The 18,012-nt window shown below is 37.5% G+C and overlaps 1 protein-coding gene across 1 annotated transcript in view; it reads left to right on the top strand.

Annotated features, from left to right (window-relative positions):
• Positions 1–18,012, top strand: part of MUC6 (mucin 6, oligomeric mucus/gel-forming) — a 58,740-nt gene that overhangs the window by 26,209 nt on the left and 14,519 nt on the right. Inside the window, exons 4-17 of the mRNA XM_075048659.1 lie at positions 1,386–1,626; positions 3,146–3,272; positions 4,338–4,425; positions 5,588–5,697; positions 7,566–7,773; positions 9,976–10,098; positions 11,066–11,186; positions 12,939–13,077; positions 13,241–13,345; positions 13,696–13,768; positions 14,038–14,175; positions 15,647–15,808; positions 16,360–16,454; positions 17,107–17,239. Of these exons, the coding sequence (XP_074904760.1) occupies positions 1,386–1,626; positions 3,146–3,272; positions 4,338–4,425; positions 5,588–5,697; positions 7,566–7,773; positions 9,976–10,098; positions 11,066–11,186; positions 12,939–13,077; positions 13,241–13,345; positions 13,696–13,768; positions 14,038–14,175; positions 15,647–15,808; positions 16,360–16,454; positions 17,107–17,239 (1,863 nt within the window). The remainder of the gene's footprint in view (positions 1–1,385; positions 1,627–3,145; positions 3,273–4,337; positions 4,426–5,587; positions 5,698–7,565; positions 7,774–9,975; positions 10,099–11,065; positions 11,187–12,938; positions 13,078–13,240; positions 13,346–13,695; positions 13,769–14,037; positions 14,176–15,646; positions 15,809–16,359; positions 16,455–17,106; positions 17,240–18,012) is intronic.

The following is an 18,012-nucleotide window of genomic DNA, read 5'->3' as shown; positions in this document are numbered from 1 at the left end:
AAATTAAAGGAAAATCCCTAGATGCCATTTAATAAAAACTGAACTCAAAAGACAAATTTATAATCTAGTTTTAAACTTTCTTGAGTTATTGACCTTCCAATTTGTTATTTTTCTCTTATAAGATTTAAATAAAAACAAGTACATTGAAGACACTCCTATATTTATAGAAAGGGGCACCTATTGCACTCTGACCATGTGCAACCCCAGGTAATCATTCATTGGCACGCTCTGAAAAAGCTGGGGTTTGCTGGTCAGTATCACTTAAGCACAATATATTAAAATAGCTGTAATTGGGCATGAAGGATGAATGGTAACAATTAGCCGATTCCTATTTTCCAGTCAGACGATCTGGACAGCACAGCAGCATGGAAGAGGAGTACTTTTTGCCAACAGGCAACAGCTCGTTGGGAAACAGTATTTTCCACATGACCTGAATAAAACCAGTAGCATTCTGTAGTCATTTCATCACTCTTAAAGAATAAAAAATGTTTGGGCTTTAAAGCAGTGAATACGAATTGCAGATAGACTTTGCTAAACTTAGCTGATACTTTGTGCTTCTAAGATACATTCTAAGGTACCTGAGCTTCATATAACTCCATAAGCAAAAAATAATTTAAAAATGAACAGTAACGATCTGAGTCTGGAAATACATAACCAAGGATTTTACTTACTTCAGTAGTTCTGTCAACTTCAGAGGGACTGTCCAAGTGCTTTAAGTAGGTATAGAAATATCTAACATCAAGCGCTGGAGTTGTATCTCTTTCTTATGATTCATTTAAACCTCCTAAGATCTGTCCATTCAGAAGAAAAGTGATTACTTTTTAAAAATGAAAACTGATTAAAACATTTCATATATTTACAAAGCTGGCTGGAACTTTGTCACACAAACACAGAGCCAAAAAAGTGGGGACTTACAAGTTGGGCTTTGAGGACTATCTTTGGATATCTAATGATCTGACTGTGCAATGAATCATGATACAGTGATGCCATAGATAGCTTTGTAAATGTTGTGCTTGAGATGTTAAAGGTCTCTGCAGTAGCAAGCTGTCATCTTTGCAAACAGATCGAGCAGACTGAAATAAGAAGGTAAACCTTTATATTATCCAAGAAGGAGACGGAAGGGTGTTTCCCAAGCTAGGAAGCTAAGGACCTCTCCTCTGCTTACAGTAAATAAGAATGTTGCTCTGACTCCAACTATTGTATCAATTCCTGACTTGAGATAAAATTTTGAGGTTACGAAAAAAAATGGCTAGGATGTTGTTTATGTAATTAATCTGAGTAGAAACTTACTAGCTTTTCATGCTATTTATATTTGAAACAGCAATCAGAATGAGCAAATATGCTGTTAGGAGACCTAAATCCATTTTTCTCTTTCACTTTTATAGTTTTGAGCAAGGATTCCTGTTCTACCTGGGGTGGAGGGCATTTTTCAACCTTTGATAAATACCAGTATGACTTCACTGGGACCTGCAACTATATCTTTGCAACTGTATGTGATGAAAGCAGCCCAGACTTCAACATTCAGTTCCGCCGTGGGCTGGACAAAAAAATTGCAAGGATCATTATTGAGCTGGGACCTTCTGTTGTCATTGTTGAGAAAGGCAGCATTTCTGTCAGGAGTGTTGGGTAAGATTCTGCAATGAATGGGGAAAAAAGTGTTTAAAGAAGGCCAGGAGTTATATAGCAGTTGCACTGAAGAAGACCATTTTGTATCAGAAATGAACTAACAAATTATGGAAGTTCATAATTTGAACCTAGCTGGACTCTACTCCCATTTCTTCCTATCAAGCATACTCTCTAGATAAGTATTTCATTTGCAGTTACTTGAATTGAGCTTAGAGTACATTTGTGTAGGCCAAGAGATAAACTAACCTTCTCAGACCAAAACAGCTGTCACATTGAAACTACAGTCTCCTGGATAGTACCAGTCTGCTTATGTTTATCTCTACTACAAGCACAGATGGGATGGCTTATACCCTTTAGTAGATACTACTTGAAATTCCTGTGTTTTGCTTAGAGTTCATTTGATTTGAGACTTAGATAACTCTGAAACCTCTGTGCTAAAGATAACACATACATAGAGTATAAGACATATATGAACTATACAACCAACAGAGAAATATTGGAGGGCCTTACAAAGAAGTCCTTGCTTATGAGACCACTAACTGTTCACGTTATTGCAAGGATTATTACATCCAAAAAACCAGTGTTTTACTGAGGAATTACACTGATAGGAAACTTTGGGTTCTGCGTCATTCATTCTTCTAGACAAATTGCTCCCATACAAGGAAATTTCTCCAGTAAAGTTTTCAGCATTTTTATCAGATAAGCAATGTTGACTTTTTGTCTCTGAGTACATGCAGATATGGGAAATAATTGACTGTGGATTGTCTGTATCTTATCGTAGTTACCTGGGTACAATAACCATCACAACAAAAAGACAACTTGCAGCTCAACCTTAATTTAGCAAACTGTATTTAGAAAAACTTCCTTTGTTAGTTTGTGCCTGTTCTAGTGTTGCACATAGCCCTGCTTCAGGTGGAAGGCTGGCCTGTGCAACTTCAGGAAGTCCCTTCCAAACAACTTTTCTATGATTGTATCACATTCTTAGTGAGTACTTAACAAAATATATTTGTACTTTAATGTTTTTAGTTTGTAGCTTTAGAATTCAGCCACAAGGATGAAAACCTCATTCTGCTACAACATTCCTATTATGGGTTTCTCTAACCTCGGCAGTTTTCAGTTGTAGCAGTAATTCCTATATTAGCAGGCTGTAGTCCATAGAAGCTCTTCAGGATAATCAACAATAGTTCTACCACACAAACTGTATTGTTACAAGTTCTTGAAACATATAACTATGCCCTAATAGAACCAAACCAAGTGAAGATGCCAAGTTCTGTGCAGACATTTTCACTATGATAATCCCTATGCAACCATCTCCTGGTGATTCTTCTGTAAAACTGCTGACATTCAATCAACAGAAATTTTAATGTATCTTGAAATTTTACAGTTACAAAGGAAAAAAAAATCTACTTCATGTTGCTACAAGTACTCAGATTGTACGTGTATTATATCTAAAAAAGATAACTAGTACCTGCATAATATTGGTATGAGAATTTCAGTCTTTCTTCTCGCCTTATTACAGTGTCATTAAGTTGCCTTACACCAGCAATGGAATTCAAATAGCACCTTATGGATGCAACATTCGTCTGGTGGCCAAGCTGAGGGAGATGGAACTAGTTGTCATGTGGAACAATGCTGACTATCTTATGGTTAGTAAAATGTTCTCATAAAGCAGAAGTGGAAAGTCTCACTGACTTACTGGAATGACAAGATCTCTTTAGACTTAATGGGTAGTTAACATTGGTAGTTAACTAAAGCCACCAATGCTGAGATTTGTGGATGCTTTCACAGATTTTCAACTTTCTTTAGACTATTCCAGCAGCTACGATGTTCTGCTAATGGGATGCTGAAGTTGTTTAAAGTTGTGTAGAATTTAATAGCGTATGCCATGGTTTTGCCAGTTCTACTGTGCTTCCCCTGGACATCTTTTCATTTCAAACATATGCTGCTACTATGAGTTCCTTTGTTTCTTGCCTTTTTCTGAATCTTTTCATGTTTTCCCTCCAAAATCCCTGATATATTTTAGAGAAGAGGATACATTTTCTCTGTGTGACCTGTGATATTAATGCCACAAAAGACACTGAATTCTAGATTGATAAGTTTGCTATAACAGGGAGATTCTTATGTAATAAATTGTCTGGGAGATTTACCAGCATTACTATCACACATATAACAGGAAATGCTACTGTGATGGGTACACACTGTATTCTAAATATAGTCAGGTTACTTCCTCTGATCTAAGGTTTTCATACTAATACATTGATTGTAGCCCGTGGTAATACTACCACCTTCCAGAGCAATAGATAATTGAACAACCTTCTTCTGAAAATAGATTTTCTTCCTGTAACCTTCAATTTTTTAAAAGAACAAACCTGAAATTTGTGCTCTGTCAACAAAGATATGAGCAAGGAAACAGCATCATTTCCTTTTCTACTTTTTCTCGCTCCTTAGAATACTATCCCCCTTCAATTCTCTGCAAATGTCTTAGAATCGTATTCTTTTATTAAATCAAAAAATCGCAACAATCACTACTTGCCTATTGGGAAAAGAAGTAACTGCTTCTAAAACTTCTCCTCCAATCAAGTCACTGAAATTAATGCAAAGGACCACCTTTAATTGGATCCTTGAATTGAATTTGTTTGAGAAAGGTAATGCTGTATAGATAATTTTACTTGGGGTGATCCCTTTAAATGTTCTGTTTTATTTTATTTTAGGTTTTGACTGAAAAAAAATACATGGGGAAAACCTGTGGAATGTGTGGAAATTATGATGGTTATGAATTGAATGAATTTGTGAGTGAAGGTAAGATCTAAGGACAAGTCAGATGGAAGGGGAACTAGTTAAACTGAGTCAAGGTGGAAATTTCATACTGTACTTATATTGCTCTGACTGCTCATTCAGTTTCAGAATTGAGTAAAGCACTCCCATAAGTCACCAACATACATATCATACGATTATGCTACACACTATTATTTGCTATGACAATAATATTGTGGATTCCTCAGACAAGTGATAAGGACTCTTTTATATTTTAGAAACAGATTATTTCTAAACACTCTTTCACCTAACTTTCAGAACAGTCTAGGTTCATAGCAAGGCACGGTGAGGGAAATTATTATGTTAGGCAGAAGCAAGAATGAGGCTATAATACAAAGAGCATAGTAGACAAGAACATTAACAAGTAGTGTGTCCCAAGAGTGGTGGATCTTTAGAACAAAATCGTTGCTGCTGAGGACTTGACATCTGCGCTATATGTGGTTTGGGGGGTTCACTTCAGAGTCACTTTAATCTGGTCTGTTGAAGTAATGCTCATTAGCAGTTGGAGCTTGTTACATGTGCTCTTGTATCACATCTTCCAGCTTGGTTTCATCTTAAAGGAACGCGGTATGCCAAGACCACTCCACAATGGAAATCAAATTGTACAGGGTGGGGATGTTTGGGAGATTTGCTTTAAAAGCACACTGCTAATCTGAACTACAGTGCTAGTGTGGAGACGTTAAATTGCACAGTAAACTAATCTCAGATCAACACAGCCAGATGCAGTTTTCTATACACATCACAGAAAAGAGTTCTAAAAAGTATACAATATTTTGGGGGTTGTGATGCGTTTAACCGCACATGTAGGGGAAAATATAAGAATGGGAGATGAGGAGAAGAGGCATGAATTAGCAGCTGGCAAAAGATAATACAGCTGGCAGAAAAATCATAGCAGCTGGTATCATGTAAGGTAGTAGATGTGATAGATTAGGAAGTAGCTCAGAGAAATGATCAAGGTGATAAAAGTATGCTTTACTGAGTAGACTCCAGTTAAAGGGCAAAAGAGGTAGCTGTTATCATCAGAAAGATTAATTAGTAGGACCTTTCACAGTCAAAGAGTAGAATCTGAGTTTTGCTAGATCACAGCAATAAGTAAACAAACCCATGCAGGCTTTTTCCTGACAAATTATAACCCTTCGATTCACAGGTAAAATGCTGGATACATATAAATTTGCTGCATTACAAAAAATGGATGATCCATCAGAGATCTGCCTGTCTGAGGAGATACCAATTTCCACCATTCCTCACAAAAAATATGTAAGAAAGATCTTCTTGGCTCTTCTGTTGCATGATTCTTAACAGAAGTGGAAAGGTAGATAGAAACTAACAACAGAGAGGCAATGGTGTCATAAAACTGACTTCCATGAAAATGGATAAAGTCAAAATTTGTATAGCATGATATGAGAAAGAAAAGGAGTTCTCTGCATTAAAATACATTTTGAAAAAGGCCCATGGGCATTTTTGAGGCTGGATTTATATTGCTCATATAAACCTACGAGCATTTAGCTCACAGCTTTCTGAAATTTCATGCAGGTCACCACAAGAAATTCATGATAACCAGTGAAGCTTTAAAGAACTTTTTATTGAACAACTAGAGACCTGACATTATAAGCTGTACTGACTTGAAGACATTCAATGATGCTTTAAACATACAGCCAGATAACAGCATTCGTAACAGGGTCAACCACTATCAACTGCTATCACTTCCAGTCCTAAATGAAAAGAAAATCAGCATACCTGAAACATGATGTGTCCACGTAACTATGGTTGAAAGAGGAAGCTTGGTAGCAGCAAAGAACAAAAGGGGTTCTATTTCTTAGATTTTGCAGATACAGGAATCAAAACCTACTTAGGATGATTCTGTTAAGTTGGGGAAGCTCGAATTTTCCTTTTCCACACAGATTTTACAGAATCACAGAATGGTTTAGTTTGGAAGGGATCTCTTCAGATCATCTAGTCCAACCCCTCTGCTCAAGCAGGGTCAGCTAGAGCAGGTTGTCCAGGACAATGTTGTAGTAGGTTTTTAGTATCTCCTGGGTGGATCTTCCAGGCTGAGGAGATGGAAACTCCATAATTTCTCTCAGCAACCTGTTGGTTTTTCTACCTAGGAGGTCATAATGTCACCATATACCTAATGGCAAGTGCTCATGGCTATCCTCTAAAAAACTTTTCACTTTACATAGAATGATCATGCTCTTTTATTCCGTTTGTGCTTCCTCACAAGAATATGATCTTACTTTGCAATCCTCATGTACTTGTTTGTATACAGTATATAGCAGAATGCTTAAGAAGTTTTCTTTTGAAATAGGAGATTTTTCTTCTTTTTTCCTTAATAGTTTCATCTTATTTTTCTAGCAATGCAAGAATCTCTTAGTTTGAACACAGAAACCATTCCTCTTGCTAAATTTTAGTTTTCATACTACAGAGGAAGAGCCAGCTAGAATCCTACTGAGACTCTCCTTTTCCCAGAATAGAAAAACAGAGAAACATTCTTTTTGTAGTATTTCTTTAACAAGAAAAGCGAGAATAAAGAACAGGAGTTTCTGTGGGTCCTGTGAGGAAGATACTTTTCTGAAGAAGAAGGTTGTAAATATTACTTGTATTCACACTGAAAAATTACTTTGATCTGGTAGAGAACTTCTGTTGGCTGGGAGGTTTAACCTTTTTACTTGTTTCTCGTTGAGACCTTATACTGCAGTAGGCAACGTGATAGGCAATACAGATGTATCAAATGTTTGCTCAAAGGGGAGTGAATGTTGCTGTCTTCACATTGGGGATGTTGGTCCTGAAACTGAATGTCCATGAGACAACACGCTCCCTGCCTGTAATGTTCTCAGCCATTTTTAGGGGGATGATGGTACTGAAAGAATGACTTAATTTTCAACTTAATGCGAAATGGAACTAATTCAACATATCAAAATCCTTCCATTATACAATGGATGGATATTCCCCGCTATTCATGAATTTCTCATGCATTTTAAGTCAAATACAAATTAATAAACTGTAGAGGGAAAAAAAAAGGCAAACAAACCAACAAGAAAATCGTAACTAGCAGTGATATTCTATTGTGGTTTTCACATGGGGGAAATACTACCAGGAACAATTTTCTTTCTCTTTTTATTTAGGCCATTATCTGTTCTCAGCTACTTAACTTGGTGTCACCAACCTGCAGTGTGCCAAAGGATGGGTTTGTCACTCGTTGCCAGCTTGATATGCAGGACTGCAGTGAGCCAGGACAAAACAATTGCACTTGCTCTACACTGTCAGAGTATTCGAGGCAATGTGCTATGTCCCATCAAATGGTGTTCAACTGGAGAACTGAAAACTTCTGCTGTAAGTTCAAATGTTTCATTCATAGGATATTGTACTTAACCTTGCTATATCTTACATAGAGGGAGAATTATGATTATTTGGAATTAAAATCAACTGATAGAAAAGTCTCTATTGTCTTGAATCAAACAAATTATTTTCTTAAGAGAACAGTGGTCTTTGGTAAAGCATTAAGGAGAGGATGGAAACCTCAAAGGAGAAGGAGGAAGCATGAAACATAGCTCCTACACCTAGATCAGTAACCATAAAAGAGAGAAACATTCACCGAGTGAAAACTGTTGAATTTCTCAGACTTCAACAGGAGACTTTACTCTCTCAGTACAGTTTTTTCATTACTGTACTTAGTAAATTTTTCAGTGAAGAGAGAGAACTGTTAAATGGCTTCTGAAGTCTTTGAACATTTTTGCTAACAAGTGCCGTAGCCCCTTTTATTCAAAGGAGATTTTCAGTAGTTCATTTTCAGGTGCTCAGCCTTCTTAATTACCACTACTGTTTGGAAGTAAATAGGAAGCAAATCTTCCATTACTCTCCAAGCTGTATGTGACTAGACATACTTTTTTTCAAGTGCCTGTTTGTTATGAAAGTTCTGAATAACTTTTTGCAGTCTTTTTGAATCCACCTGAAACTTCAGTCTATAGTCAATGTTATGTAGCAGGATTCATTGTTTTATAAGAGAACATGCTGATCATAAAAAAGTCAAATGTAACTTAAATTGATGTTGTTATTTCTATACCAACTCACACATTAAATTACCAGAGATGCAGCTCATGTCAAAAAAGAGGAGCGTTCAGAATTGACCTTGCTTAATATGATATTGTCCTTCAGAAGCATATAATCTGATCATATTTTTATTTATCCTTTATATGAATATATGATTATGGGTAGCAAATTTGTAAAGTAAATTGTTTTGACAGGAAAATATTTCTTCTTATCCCTTGATTCTTATGCTGTTTCAAAAATCTTTAAGGTTGGCTACCATCTAGATTTTAGCATAAGAATAGTGAAATCCCAGCTGAATTATATTCCTGAAGTCATTGTTTAACTTGCCATAGTCTATCATCTCACCATTGTTACTTACGAGGCTTTGCATCATTTCGCCCTCCCTGCATCTCTGGTGCCATATTCTTCTGTTTTCCTCTTGATCTTCATGTAGTGGCGCCACTCTTCATTTCTTGTTTTGTATTTAACATTGAGTTTTCTTTCATTCTTTTCTCATACTTATTGAAAACTTTCCCTACTAAGCTTCATTATTATCCCCGACATTATAAAATTGTACTTCTTTCTAAAATAATTTTTCCCCTCCTATTCTCCATCTTATATAAACTGGTAACCCATTTTACTCTTTGGTTGGTCTGCAATTGGTTTTGATCCTTCAAAACTGTAAACTCCTCAAGGCATTTATAGATCCAGATAAATAGTCAGGCACTGCGTGCATTCACGGAACTGTATAATAATTCTTACTAATCACAGTACAATAATAGCCTGGTTTTCTCCAAATCATAGCAGTTTTCATGTTGCCAGTAGACCATTACTAGGATTGGTAGTAAAATGATAAAAGGCAATGCTTAAAAAAAAAAAAAAAAAAGAGGAGGGAATTGGAACCCTTGTTTCCCAAAAAACCAAAGCTGAGAATCTAAGAATTTGCAAATAAATGCCAAATATACAAAGGTAATGAACTTTTTAGTCTTCATTGTTTCTTTGTCAGCCTTATCTCTAACTACCTCTATTTCCCCACCTCACTTATTTTTACTCTTTCAGATAAGGAGAAATCTCTGCTTGAATTTATCACGTAATAAAACATGTTCTGAGTTCCATATATTAGAATTGCTAGGTAGCTGCATTCTGAAAAGCAGATAATGTCTGAGAAGCAGGAACTATAAAGAAGATCAAGAGTTACAGTCTTTAAATCCTTCGGGTACTGCAGGAAATCTGATTTGTGATAGTTTATTAGGCTGCAATATAGCCTGTTTGCCATTCTTGGAGCTTCTGAAAGGAGTTTCTAGTAAATAGGCCATGAAAAATGAATAAAAGCTAGAGTGAATATGATGGTAATGATGAATATTCAGATGATGAATTGAGTATTGAGGCAGGATAAGAGAACATTAGTGCCAGAAATCACAAGGTCTTCTTCATCCTAGGTGGTAGACGAGAGATTCTTCAATGTTTACACTTCAAAAATATTAACAGTTTCACTGTTTGTTACAGCTGTGGGAAAATGTTCTGCTAACCAAATCTATGAGGAATGTGGTTCTCCATGTATTAAAACCTGTTCCAACCCAGAGTACAGCTGTTCCAGTCACTGTACCTATGGTTGCTTTTGTCCAGAAGGTATCATTTCTGTATTCGTCATACCCTAAATGGCCCATACAAATGTTTTTGGCATATATCCAGCCAAGTGGAATAGACTTTAATAATGAACTAGCAGTGCATTTCAGGGCATTGTGCTGCTAGATCTGCTATTTCTCAGGTAACATAACGTAACTGGAGTCTTGAATAGTCATGGTCCTTTGAGATCACTATTTGCAAGAACAGAGCTGTGAAAGCATTTTCCTCACAAAACCATGATACATGAGGGGATAATTATATGCTATCTGCTTAAAGTTCTGTACTATAATATACATTGAGTAAGCTTAATTAATTTCCTATCCCAAACAGGTATCTAGCCTTTCAGGGCACCAGCAAGAGGTAGCATACCTCAGAGAAGTTCTGCAATATTATGGGCATTTTGTAAAATCCCTTTAAAATAGTTCAAGATGAACTTCCTACAAAAATTGTAATTATGACTATCATTTACATTGTTTCTTGAAATTTCAGAACTGAAATACCTTCCAAGGTTACTGTGATGTGGGTATTTACATCAATATCATCACTATTTTATAGTAGTCAAAAGTAATGTGGTGTGAGCTACATATTTAAAACCAGACTTAGTACTCTAGGAAATAGAATGTGGCCATTCTTCAAAATTCCCAGCTTCAAGTGTCATAGCAAAAAAAAAAAAATAAAAAATTGAAAAAAATAACATTCAAGCTTACTGTTATTTCAAATTAAGTTCAAATTTCAAATGAAGACAATTGTCTGCACTTTCATATAACACAGTAGCCAAATGCTGTTATCACTTGAAAAGAGTCAGTTTTATTTTAATTAAGACAAAATTTCTTGCATGTTATATCGCTAACTATGGGCACTAGCTGTGCAAAAATAGCATTCCAAGCTGATTTTGGAAGGCATTCAACCTATAATAGCTTTGGTGCTAAGTGAGGATACAGAAAAGTATTTATTTTATCTTCTTTTGCAGGAACTGTTCTGGATGACATCTCAAAGAATCGAACATGTGTTCACATTGGGCAGTGTCCATGTACGCTGAACGGGAAAACGTATGCTCCTGGTGAGACAATGAAAGCAGCTTGCAGGACCTGGTGAGTAGCAACAGGTACCTTCATGAGTGGATGGAGAGTATCCTCACCAAGTGATTGGAAAGTTTAGCCTAACTTTTCAGAGGGCGGCTGTGTCACAGTTTAAGCTCAGGCAGCAACAAGGCACCATGCGGCCACTCACTTGCTCCTCCTCCCCATGGGATGGGGAGAAGAGAAGGATCATGGGTCGACGCAAGGACAGGGAGGGATCACTCACCAGTTATGGTCATGGGCAAAAACCAGATGCAACTTCACTCCTGATTTTCTCTACCTCCTCCCCACTAGCAGCACAGGGGGACAGGGAATGGGGGTTCAGGTCAGTTCCTCACACGTTGTCTCTGCTGCTCCTTCCTCCTCAGAGGCAGGACTCCTGACACTCTTCCTCTGCTCCAGCGTGGGGTCCCTCCCATGGGAGACAGTTCTCCACGAGCTTCTCCAGTCTGAGTCCTTCCCACAGGCTGCAGTTCTTCATGAACTGCTCCAGTGTGGGTCCTTTCCATAGGCTGCTGTCCTTCAGGCACAGAGTGCTCCAACGCAGGCTTTCCCATGGAGTCACGGCCATCTTCGAGGGCATCCACCTGCTCCAGCGTGGGGTCCTCCCCGGGCTGCAGGTGGGCATCTGCTCCCCCACTCCCCTCCATGGGCTGGGGGGGGACAGCCTGCCGCCTCCCCAGGGGCTGCAGGGACATCCCCTCCTCTGGCGCTCCTCCTCCCCTCCTTCTTCACTGACCTCGGTATCTGCAGAGGGGCTTCTCTCACATTCCAATCATCTCCCCCACTGCAGGTTCCCCTTCTTAAATATGGTCTCCCAGAGGCACTACCACCGTCACTGATGGGCTCGGCCTTGGCCAGAGGCAGGTCCGATTTGGAGCCGGGGAAGCTTCTAGCAGCTTCTTACAGGAGCCACCCCTGCAGTCCCTCCCCCGCTACCAAAACCCCGCCACACAAACCCAATACCAGCTGCAAATGTGTCATACCATCTCTGAGGCCACCTTTGAGTGCCACAAATCATACATTTGTAAATGAAGATGTATATGTCTCATTTCCTGATTAATCTGTAGAAAATAAATGCTCCTTCAGTCCACACAAAACAGTAGCATTTTTATCTCCTCTGTGAAAGTGGAGGTAAAATTAGTACAAAACAAATATCCAGTATTTAAAATTTCCTTCTGGCAATCTCAGCATTTCTGATAATCAAATCAGTGCTGAAAACTAGATTTCTGTTTTGCAACAGAAAATAATGACTTAAGACAATATTTTTTAAATCTGGAATTTTTTTCCAAAAAAAGTAGAGTAATTTTTTTGTGTGTTACTTCTTTTGCTATCATAATTCTAATAAATAATGGAATTTGATCCTCAGAACTGCAACAATGAATGCACTTTTCATGATTAATCTATTCAGGAAAGTTTACTGACAATCCATACCAGAGTTCAGCAACTTTGAATTAAGATTAACGTCTTCAACTGATATACACAGACAAAGAAAATCAAAGCATAGAAAGTATAAGGGGAAAAATGATAGAAATTACATCTTCCATTACTAGGAAATAGCTGAGTTTTTAGAATGTAAAGAAATTTCAAAACAATGGAAATGGAAGTTCAGAATATATATGTATGTTACACTGTGTTCACTAAACCAATTTTGCATGTTGATCGGCTACAGCAAAACTTCCAGACAGGAGGATCAAATCCTCTGCTGGTAAACAGCACCTTAGTATGAGAATAACCTTATACAGAATTTCTTGTTTTCCTCAGTAAATGTACAATGGGTCAATGGAACTGCAAAGACTTGCCCTGCCCTGGAAGGTGTTCACTGGAAGGAGGCTCCTTTGTTACCACGTTTGATTCTAGATCATACAGGTTCCACGGGGTTTGCACTTACGTTCTTATGAAGGTAATTTCCTGCAGTCTAGAAACACATTATATCAAATGGATATATTTTAGTCTGTCTTTGGTTTCCTATTGGAACACAAACTGAGGTCTTCCTACGATATACATTTATTCTACAAATCATTGTTATTCTGACACAGACTTCCCTTTTCACTATTTTCCTCCAGAGTTCCAGCCTGCCACACAATGGAACCCTAATGGCTGTATATGAAAAGTCTGGTTATTCTAATTCTGAGACATCACTCAGTGCTGTAATTTACCTATCTACAAAGGTAAGTATTCCCTCCACAGGTTCTAGCCAGCATTTCAGTAACCAGATTAGCAAAATAAATACTTAAAGTCATTGCTAGTAGCCTGAAATGAAAAATTATGGGGGATAGATACTAAAGGTACATTCCAGTTCATGCATAGACAGTAAAGTTTTCAGTTGCTGCATCAACTCAAGTAGTTAGAGTATTTCCAAAGTGAAAACTGAAAGCAGTATGGAATAATATGTGAGAAAAAGCTTGAATGAATCTTTCACTGTCATATAGGTCATTGACAATACAGTTGCTTAACTTAAAGAACATATAAATACCATCAGTAAGATAATTACTTTTGATTCCATGTCCTTTTCTTACAGGACAAAATTGTGATTTCTCAGAGTGAACTCCTTACTGACGATGGTGAACTTAAGCCTCTACCTTACAAATCAGGTGAAGAAAAGGGAATATATGTAAAATCCAAATTACATTAAATGTCTGTTTTACACAACCCAGCATCTTTTCTCCTGCAGCGCCAATAGCAGAGGTTTCAGAGGAAGGTTAACATGTTTTCCATTGCATCTGTCCCTCTGCAGACAGTTGTGTGTAGAAGGAGAAGACTTGTAGACAGAATGCTAGAACACTTACATATACATTATAATCATTACTTTGTAATATCCTACGCATCAAAATCTCATTTCTAAATTTCCTTGTTCTTTTAGGAAACATCACTATTTTCAGACAGTCCTCGATATACATTCAGATGTATACAACCTTCGGGCTGGAACTTGTAGTTCAAACATCACCTGTGTTCCAGGCCTATGTAAAAGTTGGATCACAATTCAAAGGCAGAACCCTAGGTAAGAAATCTAGTCCCCATGTGAAGGAGAAAATGTAGGGAGTGTAATTTTGAAAGCTTAGTACTCATCCTTTAAGGAGTAAACTTTCTTCTCCCGATTCAAAGAAAATACAACAAAAATACCTGCATTGGAAAACTGATGTGCTAAGAATTTGTTTTTCACTAATAACTTTAAAATTAATCAAAGAAATTAGATGGGTGACATTTTTCATTAGTAATATAATACTGTTCTTCACATGTTTTATGTATGCCTTTTTCAATATATGCTTCACTACGCAATGAAGGGGCAACAAATTAGTCTGTGTGGTCTCTACATCTTGGAGCACATGTTTCTTTTAACACAGTGTACGATGTCGTGGTTTAACCCCAGTCAGCAACTAAGCACCACGCAGCCGCTCACTCACTCCCCCCCCACCCAGTGGGATGGGGGAGAAAATCAGGAAAAGAAGTAAAACTTGTGGGTTGAGATAAGAACAGTTTAATAGAACAGAAAAGAAGAAACTAATAATGATAATGATAACACTAATAAAATGACAACAGCAATAATAAAAGGATTGGAATGTACAAACCATGCGCAGTGCAATTGCTCACCACCCACTGATTGACACCCAGCTAGTCCTCGAGTGGCGATTCCCCGCCCCCCACTCCCCCAGTTTATACACTACATGTGGTGTCACATGGTATGGAATACACTGTTGGCCAGTTTGGGTCAGCTGCCCTGGCTGTGTCCTGTGCCAACTTCTTGTGCCCCTCCAGCTTTCTTGCTGGCTGGGCATGAGAAGCTGAAAAATCCTTGTCTTTAGACTAAACATTACTTAGAAACAACTGAAAACATCAGTGTTATCAACATTCTTCTCATACTGAACTCAAAACATAGCACTGTACCAGCTACTAGGAAGACAGTTAACTCTATCCCAGCTGAAACCAGGACAACGATCACTGTAAACACAATGAGCCTAAGAATCTAAAAGCTTCTCAGCTGATAAGCACCAGATGGAGATGTTTATGTTTATTGCACAGCAACATTAGCCACAAAGGCATATCCTGCATTCTAATTTATATAGGGAATTACAGAGAGGCTTTAGCTTTTAAAAAAGTCTAAATGTATATTCTTTGTCATTACAGATTTTATATACACAAGAAAACACGTGTTAACTGCAGACGTATTTCATGGCCTTTCTCTTTTACATGATTTAAAACCATTGAAAAAGCCTTTTTTCTAAAAACAAGACAAAAACTTCTGTATCAATTTGTCATTGAATAGAAGTGGACAATCCTAACTTGATAAGGCAGAGGCTTAGTGACTGAATGTGTACATAATCAAGATTCTCTGGCTGCTTGATCTACAGTATTCAGTGACACTCCATGTAGAACTTTTGAATCAATTTTCTCACTATCATAGAATGAAACACAGACCATTGTGTACACATTCTTTAATTTTCAGCCATCCCTTCCATTTCTGATGTTATTAGGTTTGTGTGGTAATTACAATGGAGACACTACAGATGACTTCATGACTAGCATGGATATCATTGAAGGGACAGCCTCCCTGTTTGTAGATTCCTGGAGGGCAGGAAATTGCCATTCTGCTTTAGAGAGAGATACTGACCCTTGCGCTTTGAGTCAACTGAACAGTAAGTAGATGATCTTGTTGTAACTGATCTCTCCAGCTAGCTTTGACACTTCCATAAGCCCATACCAGGGGAATGAGAGAGTTTCAGAGAAGCAGAGACTGAGATGATTGAACATCACAAATTCTGTCACCAACAAGACTTTTCTGATTTCCAGAATACGTATCTAGTGAAAGCATATCAGATCCTGTTCTAGAGATCTGGGATTGAGATGGTGAATGAGAGGTTTTTGATGATATTTCCAGTGAAATTGCAATGTCCATGGATGTCTTAGACTTGCTCAGCTGTGACTGAAATCCAGGCTTTGCCTTCTCAAGTCCCTATTGCTATTGGTCTTAAACAAAAAGAAAAAAAAAGAAAAAGCCTTACTGAGCTGTTTGAACAAAAGTATTGTCTGCAAGCTAACAAGCTAAGAAGTTGTCCTTTTATTCAATAAATCATTGCCAAAAGCTCAGCTAAAGTAGTGTGTCCAGGATTTTTTTCATTTCTTTTTCATTTTTTAATTTCTTTTTCCTAACTTTCTCTGTTTAATGTCCATGATTTACTTTCATTAGAAATATCTGCTGAGACTCATTGCTCTATTCTTACCAAGAAGGATACAGTGTTTGAGAAATGCCATGCTGTGGTGAACCCTATTCCTTTCTACAAGGTAGGAGATTATGATAGATATTGTACAGAGGGAGTCCAAATATGGACCAGAATGTACTCATATACAGTATCCCACTCATTTGGATCAGCAATGCATAGAAACTAAGGAACAATGTGGTTTTGAAATTTATGTCCCCATCACACTAAAAGTCTGTTTGTTCATAAGCACCAGTCCTATCCCTATGAATCAGAAGGTATTTTTGCTCATGCTGCAGTTTTCCATGTCAACAACTTTAACTGTGCAAAGTATTGATTTTCCCATGTGCATAATTGATCTCATTATATTTGTCAATCTCCACAAAACATTTGAAAATTAAAAATGAAAAACAGTGAATAAACAAAGGCATTTTTTAGGTACTAAGTATATTTTATTCATGTCAATCAGGCAATTGATCTGATATTTTTCATCAGTTTTAGTTATGCAATAATATATATTTTGCATGGCTTACCTCTGCGATTCAGCATACAATCATTTAGGTTGGAAAAGACTGTTAAGAACATCGAGTCCAACTGTAAACCTAACACTACCAAGTCCACCACTAAACCATGTCTTTAAGTGCCACATCTACACGTCTTTTAAATACCTCCAGGGTTTAGTGTTCCCAAATGTCTGCTCCCCCATAACGGAGTACTGTCCATGTGTTGGGTTTCAGAGATGTGTCTACCAAGCCTGTAATTATGAAGAGACCTTTCCTTATATTTGTTCTGCTCTGGGATCATATGCACGAACATGCAGTTCTATGGGTTTAATCCTTGAGGACTGGAGAAACAGTATGGACAATTGTAGTAAGTAACCGAACCAACTCTTAATAGTCTGCCATCAGATGAATGCATGCCTACAGGTCTATCTGTTGCCATTTAGAATATTCCCATATTTGATTCACCTGTGACAAAACTGGATAAGAGCAAGAACGTATTTTAAAACTACTTGTTAGTCGTTAAAAAATAACTATTTACTGCTCAAGTAGGCCAACCAGTAGGTATAAAAGCTATATTCCCAGGGGCTGCTGACTTCACAGACGTATCATAACACAACAAAAAACATAAATGGTAAAGCAGTATTCTAAACAGTGTCCAAATCATCTTAAGTGTTATGAGGAAAGGAGTGAACAGAAAGAAGAGGAAAGCAGAAATGGGATAAAAGATACCCATCTTTTGTATACCCTTCTAGTCCTTTTCAGAAAAGGATTTTACTTTAGGACTACGTGAAAAAGATTACTCATATGCTTTAAGGTGAGCATGTGGATGCTTCCAGGACTTGATAACTGAGCGATGGAATAGACAGATAAATAAAGCTCTACTGTGCTGTAAGATGAGAAAGAACTAGGAAAAACTCTGGTTGCAGATGTGATTTTGCTATTTATGCAACTTAGACATAGGCATAGGTTTCACAGTTACTCAAAAATACATTGGTATTTCTGCAAAGCTTCTCTTTGCATTATTTTATTCCAAGATACACAAAGAAGCAGTAAAATATTTAACCTTCCAAAGAGCTACATGGTTGGTGTTAACCCCTGGTCTGCAATATTTTTTGTTAGAGCTCCACATCCACTGGAAGA

The sequence above is a fragment of the Buteo buteo genome, chromosome 16, assembly GCF_964188355.1.
Source record: "Buteo buteo chromosome 16, bButBut1.hap1.1, whole genome shotgun sequence".
Lineage (NCBI taxonomy): Eukaryota > Metazoa > Chordata > Aves > Accipitriformes > Accipitridae > Buteo > Buteo buteo.
The sequence above is the reverse complement of the archived record's forward strand: the minus strand, read 5'-3'. Positions and strand labels throughout refer to the sequence as shown.